The following is a 9525-nucleotide window of genomic DNA, read 5'->3' as shown; positions in this document are numbered from 1 at the left end:
AAAAAATTTTAGCGGGGGGAAGCTGCAAGAAGAAACTACTTATATACATACATAATAGTTATATGACACAATTTTTTTATTTGTCAATGACGCTCTTGCATAAAATAATGAAAAATTAGAGGTATACCAATAAAAAACTGGTTTTTTGTATGAAGTTTAATAAATGATAATCATTTACTAGAAAACATATGGTATAAAAGAAGAGATTTTTCTTTATTATTATTATTATTATTTGTTATTTCTCCTTCGTAGTTTGCATTCCCGGTAATTAAAGGTCTCTTGTCACTACATTGAAACTATGAAGCCTATGGTGAAAGTTGACGGTTATAATTTAATGTGCTAACATGCCTTTGCAGATTGAGTGCTCTTTTTGTAAGCCGAAACATTGATTCACACAATGTTATCGATTAATTATTTTAAACTCCACCTTAAACACATGGCTATTGAGAATTAAACTCGGGTTGCTCTCAGATCCTATCTCAAAGGCTCCTCAGCACACCAAAACTCAAAAGATGGTTAAATAATGGTTATATTCACCAATTCATGTTAGAATTACGTATGATGCAGGTTATATTCTGAAAGATAATCACACAAAATAATATTGTTCTAACCAGTTCCATTTACTATTACTTTTTGAAAATAATGTTTGAAAAATTGCTAGCTATTTTGCCAAAACTTCTTTGCAGCATTATTGAAGGTTACTAGTTTTCCACGTTGCTAATTAATGTAGGTAGAAGAAAAGTCTAGTTCAATATACAGTCATCTAATAGTAAATGACAATTATAATTAATGACTTCAAGATAGTAGGCATCACACTACAACTGATTTCTAACTGTCTATGTGGCAATTAATTACTCGTTGTGAGATAGGACCTAGTTCATAGAATCGCCAGCGCAGACCCTAGCTAACTGCTTACGTAAATGATTTGCATGCCAGGAGATGACAAACTTGACAGTAAAAGCTGGATGAGAAATTTCATCAAAGACATTAATTTAACTCTGCAGGAGATCAGCAAACATATGCTAAGACATCAATTTATTTCAACAAATGAAACTGAAGATACATAGGAAATAGTTATAGTTTACCTTTATGGAAATTTCTGGGACTTAATACTTAATTTGACTTGAATAATTCAAGTTCAGTTGACATATGAATATAGTAGCATGTACTCTATAGGCATGCATACTTTTTATATACTCCTTCTCAGTATAAAACCTGAGATTTTTGTCCTCCTCCATGTGCAGTGGCAATTGCATCATCAAGCTTTGATTGCTTATTTTCATCGAGAGAGAGCCCGAAATGGATGTGAGGAAAATGTGCCCACTGTAAATTAGAGGGGGAAAAGGACATGAGAGAAGAAAAATAATATTCTGTGATTTATCAATTCTTTTTATGTTACGTGTGTCAGATTAGAGTGTTGATTGCATTTACGTATTCTACAAATTTTATTTTATAGAAAGATCCATATAATGCCTAGAGTTTTTTTTTTGTTGCAATCCGCATGACGTAACTAGCAATATTATCAAGAAAATTAAAGAGAAAAATATCTCGCAAAATTTTATGGTGTGGATTCAAATTAATATTCTAATTATGTATATAAGTGATCTACTGGTTAGATTCCACCAATGGAGATACTAACTAAAAGAACCAGAAGCACTCCCTATACTTTTAAATTCTAGAATCATATAATAATAATTTACTTCTGAAAATTGAGATGCATGTATAGTCTTGCAAATGGAACTTACAAACAAAATAGATTAGCGAAAATTATTTCATTTTGAGAAAATTATATTGCGAATATTCTATGATTAGTGATCAATTTAGATGTGGATAGCTATTAAGATGATTTTTTTAATGATATTGATGCAACTGATATATATGTATGTGCACTGTGATTGAATATCACATGGCCACTTGCTATTAATGAGCTCTTGATAGTATAAGAGGCACATTCAGTACAGTTGTGTTCATTCAATGGAAAAGAGCAGCTGTACTTGAGGGCAAGAAACATAACTGTAGTTAGGGAAGCTTGACAATACAATAAACCAGCCTACAACTAGGAAAGGGAAGATAAAGGGGGAAATGTAATGTCTGCTTTCTTGCTCTTTAACATAAAATTACAACATCCTTACTGTTATTTTTATATGATAAAAGAAATTATTATTGAGGCACAATTAAGTGAACATCCGTAGTCAACAATTCTACTTAGAAAATTATTATATAGCAAGCTGCTAGTAGGGGATTCTTTTGAAAATATGACTAACGAAAACCAGTTAGTAAGGACACATGAGACTCAATCCTCCTAAATATAGTCAGCATAAAACATGAGAAACAAAAAAGTAAGATCACTGCATATAGAATCAAGAAAAGAAGAAGAATATGAAGTTCTTGTTGAGTTAATGGTAAAAAGTTTAGGCTAATTAATTAAGCCCAGATCGATAGAACTAATAAGAAATATAATGGAATTTATTAGAATTCATAAAAGAGTTTGACTTGCATGGAAAACAAGAGAAGACAATACCCATGTAAGCTTTATGGATTTTGGAAAAGCAGTTGGGAGAAAACGAAACATATGCAATCATGAAGAAAAACATCTAACAATGGCTTCAAATATAAATTGTGTTACTTTTTAAATATGATATTTTTCTGTTCAGTTCTTTTATACAACTCATCTATTAACTCCTTTATTCAATTATTAGATAGATTTTATGAGAAAAAAATGTTATTGTGGTAATGAATGCTTCTATTTATGGTTTTTATGAGCTTACAACTAATTCCGTAATGCTAAAATTTCAATATCCAACTTGCCTTTCTAAATGGATTAGAGTAAGTGGGTCTCATGCATTTTATTTTTGGCTGATAAAATGGAATTATGAAATCAAACACACATAAATGTAAGCACTCGCAATAGGCTTGTTCCATCTAGTTCTTCAAGCTTGGAGGGACTAATGTCAAATTAAGTAACTGTTAGTGGCTTATATTCAGAAAAAACCAAAAATTGCCAGTCTCCTAGAGGTGTACTTTCTTTTGCATTTCAACTATAAATAATATAATTAATTTCTTTCTACGTGTAAAAGATGAGCGTTATCATGATAAAATTCATTATTTTCATCAATTTAGCTAATTGATGAGTACCAAGAGATGAGTGGTACAGAGAATTTGAAGATGTTTAACTTGTGATGCACATGGACTAGATATTACACATCTCAAACAATGAAATAAGGTATAAAACCTGATCCTATGTGATATGTCCTTAACATATATACTTGATCATCCCTAATTAACTATAACATAGAACAATTATAGAGATATTAGTTAGCTATATTTGTGATGTTAAATACTAGTGAAGCCCAAATTTCAATTTATTAACAAAAGATTTGATTATAGCTCTCCGATTCTCTTTACGTGTGAATATTTCCACACTACCATGTTTGTACTTACATTCTTTGCGGCAGCACTGAATGCTTCCCTATGACTGATGTCTGGATTATTGGCCTTAATCCTTTGAATTTCTTCCCTGCAGAAAAAAGGGAAACATATTATAAATATTTTTGAAAGAAGCAATATCTTCAATGTGAATAAATTGAAAAAAATAAATAAATTTATGAAATAACCAATATTAACGTATACATATGATATTTTATAACTTACTTGATAAATCTGTTATAAGCTGAAGGAACACGTTGTCTCTTCTCAGGAGCTGGGTGAAGAAGAAAAGAAAGTAAAAAGGTTAAAGTGGAAAATAAAGGAAATTCAATATGGTACCAGATAGATTTGTTTCGTCCAATTTTATGCTTTTCGTCAATTTTCTATTTCATTAACTCTGAATTTCTCCTCACTAGTTAATTGGCATTGCACTTTCACATTATCCATCATAAATATTAGTGAATATATACTTTATGTTTAAATATAAAAGTTAATTTGTATGTCTCCTGTATTACCTTTTTTTGTAACATTGTTTGTCTATGTCGAAGGAGAGTCAGATCCATTTTGAAAATTTCCCTTGTGAAGACTCTAAAATATCATATTTACCGTTCCTCATCATCCTCAAGATTTAAACTAATTAGAAGTCATGAGACACCTTCTGCTTCAAATACCTATATTTATCTATAGTTGTTACTTCTTTTGTTATTCAAAACCATTTCATTTCCAAGAAATTGAAAAACTAATGTTACTAGTTAAAAGGCCAGTAAATTGCATAAAACTATGATGAATTTTCTATATTATTTTGTATAAAAGAACTATAGATAAGTATCATGAAAATTTTAATTTTTATAGAACTCCTATGTTGATAACAAAAGTCAAATAAGTATTTCTTCTTGTTAAAATTTAATTGTAATCTAGTACATGTAAAGAACTTGATAAATTAAAGAAATTGTCTAAAATCAATCATGTGCAAAGTTGCAGGAGATGTTCATCACTAGCAACGAGATGTCAACATCCAGTTACCGATAATTTTGAAAAATTATGGTTTCCAGTGATGTAGAAATTGCATTGTAGTATAGTGAAAAATTAAGACAGAAGATTCTCCTACAAAGCCTTTAAATTTTTGATCGGATATTTTCATCTTTCCTTTGTAAATGGACAATTAATTATCTAGCATAACAATTCATTGTTTCAGTGATTGTCTTAGAGAAACATTGGTCTTGTGACAGTTGTGATTCACATGGACCTCTAATATTGAGTAGCATTTATTTACAATCACTTGAAGAAATGATCGAAGTACTAATAACATGCAAATTTTTTATCCTCTGTATAGGTTATTCATTCGGTATAGGTATATTATGACTTTGGACTACAATAAAAGGAAATTTCTTCCTATTCCATTAGATGATAGAAGGGCTTTCTTTTGCCATGCATTCATGCATGGGTTCCCCTTTTAAATAAGGGCATCCATGCTAGCTTATCTTCATATGCTTTTGTGTGTTTTATGTATTATAGGAAAATTTAAGTAACAAGAAAGATAGTAAAAGTTAATCTTACGGCGAATGGGTAACAATTGTTGTTGATCATGCTCTTGCGTCAACATGATTGATGGCCTATTACATCTTGAAGAAGAACCATTATCTCCATGACTGTCTTGAGATGCTACTTGGTGGTTCTGCAATTTCTTTCCCACCACAAAAGAAAATTTTGTTATTATAATAGAGAATGTATATATTTTCTCCTGTATTCTCTGCTCAAGTGCCGCCAGTGAAACAAGGAACCACCTGTTCTTTGAATGTGTATTTTCGGCTAATGTCTGGAACTGTATCATGAGCTGGCTGGGTTTTAATTGGAGATCTTGCAATTGGTCTCTAATTGTCAATTGGTATGCTTACATGTTGAAGGGTAGGGGATTAAAGCAACAACTTAAGAAAATGGCTTTGACTACTTCTATATATTTCATTTGGAGAGAGCGGAATTTGAGGTTATTTCAGCAGAGGTCTAGAAGTGCTGATGATCTGGTTAGAGATATCAAGTTTGATGTCCTCACTTTCATCCTCAACACCCCTTCAATTGCAAGTAGTGATACTGTTTTGAGGATTTCTGTTTTTTGAATATCTGTCTTTTATAAGATATTCATTTAGTATTCTTTTTTTGTAATCTCAGTTTATCACTGAGTATCAGATGTACAAAAACGTTCATACTTGGTTAGTGAATAAAATTTTTCATTGACCAAAAAAAAAAAAAAGAATGTATATATTTAATTTGATGAAAAGACCTTTATTGCTGATTGATAATATGTACTTGCAAATATGCATATACACTTTTATTTGATCTTCGATTAATCTGTATAGTGCAAGATACTTTACCTGTAACAAATTTGAAGTTTAATAATTACCTCAGAAAATTTGATTATTCATCTTATATACTTAAATGCTATAACCTAATTTTCTCCACATTTTTAAATTTAGGCCTTCAAAAAATATTAAATTTCTGTGGTTAACTATGTGATCACTATTTTTTCCCCAAATGATTATTAGTCATAATAACCCAAAGTTAATCTTTTAAAAAAACCATACTATGCATTGCTAGCTATAACAATTATATGAAACCAACAATAAGCAAATAATATGTGAGAGTAACACACCCTTCTGCTTACTAACTCCATGCATGATATCACATTAGCTTAGATGGATGCACATGAGATCGGCAACTTACAATTTTTTAATTAATAATTCTATAAAATGAGAATATATATATGGATAAACGTATATGAACCTGAAAGTCCTGCAGGGGAAGAGCTTGAACCAAAGCTCCCATATTCACTGACAGAAGATTAGCGCAATGTCCACACCTTACTGTCACAATACTGCTGAACAAATTGTTGCTGGGGACATTGACCTGAATGAGATAAGTAGAATTCATATATATGAAAATAATGATGACTTAAAGCATTTACCTTGACTTGTAGTTTATACAAACTTTCTCCAAAAAAAAAGGGGAAAAAAAAGAAAAAACAATATGAAAACCTGGAAATTTTCACATAAAATAAATATGAAATGCAAATTAAGTCGACTTAATTTGATTGCCTTTTTTCTTTGTTTCTATCCCAAACCAATGGTAGAAAAAAAAATGAATGGAAAAATAGAAAGAAAAAAAAGATCTATATATGATTTCTTTATCTATTAATATTTTATGATTACTTTCTATTTGTTTGCATTTATGACTTCAATGTCAGTAGGACTAGGCCTCATTGTTTGCAAATGAGGATAGTTCACACTGCCTATTGCAACAGAAAAATTTGAGAACCCCATCAATTTTCTCTATTCCAGTAGGAGTTCTTCTGTGTCATTTCAGTCTCTCAGATATTCATTTATTTATTTAATTTTTTTGGGGGATTTAAATCTGGATCAAGAAAAGAGGGATGAAAATGACATGACACACTTCCACAATTCTCAATGAGAGAGAAAAAGAGCAGGAGAAAGAGAGGAACAGATATGACCAAATAAAAAGGGGGAAGGAAGTGTACCTGATTACTGTAAGAAAAAGCCTTGCTAATGGGAGATTAGTGACCAAATGTAGATGGGAGATTAGTGACCAAATGTAGAAGCTTTATAGCTAGTATATCAGGTTATGATGAAAAAAATTAGCAATATTAAGAAAGCGATGCATGATTGCAAGTGCACCGTATAGCATATATAGCTCAGAGCTTTAGCTAAAGATCTGAATCTAAATTCTATTTTGTGCTATATTACGGACTGTAATTTTCATAATACTGTGGTCAATATCTCAAAGAACAGACCATTTATTTTTAAAAACAATTTTCCTATAGCCTTCTCATGTTCATCATTTTGGTACCAAGAATTAATTGTTCGAAATCTATACCTAAAATATTTAATTTCAAGGGGAAAAAAAGGTATGAGACTGTCTTCCAGTTTCATCCGAGAGAAGATAATGAAACACAGTTAAGATGACGTAAAAAGAAGGAGAAATGCTCCTAATCTACACAACTTATCAAGAGCCTTTTAACATGATAGGAATTTTTTTTTCTTGAAAAACCTAATATAGACTAGAATAAACACTTGTAATGACAAGAACATTTCATGATACCATCAATGATGAGCTTTACCCAAAATGACTTGCCATATGGATTTAATTATTATTCTACAACATGCATGTGCTCTTAGGCTTCCTTTCCATGATTTTTAGTTGAGCTCAGATTGATGAATGAAAAAAAAAGTGTATGATTTGAATGTAAATATACCATATTGAATATGTAAACTAACTATTTGTTTCAAACTTAAAAGTTTCTTGGATTCCAAAACAGCGAATAAAGAAAATAAAATTAAAGAAAGCAAAAAAGAAAAAGAAAAAAGAATTCAGTTTCTCATGTAAGGTTAAAATTAATTTAGGGATATTTGATCTACAGGTCTCTTGTAAGACATAATTAGTCAAAGTCTTCCATGTGATGATATATATAAGATAACTCAACCTAAACCTGGAACCAAAGAAGAAAATTAATTGATTCAAAACATTTCAAAATATTCAGTCATGCATGTAAACATGTAAAGAGTTTTTTTCCTCTTAAATTCCTGGATCGTTCAGAAAGACCAACTTGCTATTAGAATTCTTCAGAGGGAGAGGGAGAAAGAAGATGAGCGAGGGGAAAATAAATCTGCATATTTACAAGTTTCTCATGTCCACAAGCAAAATTTGCAGCCATCACAAGTACTTTTTTATGTCAACTTAAAATCCAAAGGCTCGTGCGGGATTCCAAGCTAGCTATGACCTTCGTTTAATGAAAAAGGAAAGGGGGAAAAAAACCCTCAAAGAGAGAGAGAGAGAGAGAGAGAGAGAGAGAGAGAGAGAGAGAGAATACCGCAAGGATAGTGTTGCAGAAATTGCAGTGGACATAGCAGACATGCTCGGGTGCAATAACTTGGGTGGACATTTCCGATGCAAAAGGAAGAAGCTGATGCTTTCAGAAGTCTAATATTTATGTGTGTTGATGTCTGCTGATGATGGTGATGATAAAAAGGGACTTAATGAGGGTAAATATAAAGGAATTTGTGATGTTTGTTGTGGAACTCGGATCTCCTTTGGAGTTTTCGAGACTGTAAGAAAAAAAGTTATGATTGATGATGGAATGAATGGGTGGGGTACCCCAATTAATTAAACAACATGTGCGTGTGGGAATTGCATTTGTTAGGGTTAATCGCGGATGATGTACCGCTTACTAATCTTATTTTTAACGAGTCATAATTACACATTTACACCGCGGATGATGTACCGCTTACTATACTATATGACGGTAACTGAAGTTTCTTTATTTACCATCTAATTGAGTAGGATCTAGATCAGGTTAGTTCATAAATTTTACCTCTTTGATCTATCTATGGTGCAAATTAACCACCACCCCAAACCTATAGGATGGTTCTAATAGAACCCCTAAGCAATTGTCTTCTTTTGCCGTAAACCTGGCTATGCATCAAACCTCATTAATTAGTACATATAAGAAATTGATGCGTACATATACTACGTAAAAAATTACAAAAGATGTCAACCCAAATTCATTGCTCCGTCACAGATAATAGACTATTAAATAATTAAAGTTGGATCACAGCCCAAGTCACTAACAAACATTACTTTCTACCTATTTTCACCGCTTCGTGTTGATTCTATATTTTCAATGGAGCTAGCATGAGTCATCCTATTTGGCTCAGTATTAATTTGTTGGACTAGTCCGTTGGGCTGAACCCACTAGACTTTGTACTATAATTTGATGATTGATACTCCTAATTAGCACACTAGTTAAACGTGTTGCATCTCTTGCTAATGTTTTGATTGCCAAATTGCATAACTTTACCACTTAGATTACTTTTATTCGACTCCAAGAAAAAGGAAAATAAATTGAAGTGACTAGTCCGTTGGGCTGAACCCACTAGACTTTGTACTATAATTTGATGATTGATACTCCTAATTAGCACACTAGTTAAACGTGTTGCATCTCTTGCTAATGTTTTGATTGCCAAATTGCATAACTTTACCACTTAGATTACTTTTATTCGACTCCAAGAAAAAGGAAAATAAATTGAAGTG

At 31.6% G+C, this 9525-nt stretch overlaps 1 protein-coding gene across 2 annotated transcripts; it reads right to left on the bottom strand.

Moving 5' to 3' along the window:
• LOC109832883 (axial regulator YABBY 5-like) lies at positions 1009-8484 on the bottom strand. 2 transcript variants are annotated; one of them, XM_020400348.1, is made up of 6 exons: positions 8306-8484; positions 6205-6327; positions 4984-5101; positions 3652-3700; positions 3442-3517; positions 1009-1323 (listed from the first exon to the last, which is right to left on the bottom strand). In XM_020400348.1, exons 1-6 carry the CDS (start codon positions 8375-8377, stop codon positions 1204-1206), a joined length of 558 nt encoding a protein of 185 aa, XP_020255937.1. In that variant the 5' UTR covers positions 8378-8484; the 3' UTR covers positions 1009-1203. The 2 variants fall into 2 exon arrangements, with proteins under 2 accessions (XP_020255937.1, XP_020255936.1); XM_020400347.1 differs by having other exon boundaries at positions 4984-5110; positions 8306-8477.

The sequence above is a fragment of the Asparagus officinalis genome, chromosome 3 (genome assembly GCF_001876935.1).
Source record: "Asparagus officinalis chromosome 3, Aspof.V1, whole genome shotgun sequence".
In the NCBI taxonomy this organism is placed as follows: domain Eukaryota; kingdom Viridiplantae; phylum Streptophyta; class Magnoliopsida; order Asparagales; family Asparagaceae; genus Asparagus; species Asparagus officinalis.
The sequence above is the reverse complement of the archived record's forward strand: the minus strand, read 5'-3'. Positions and strand labels throughout refer to the sequence as shown.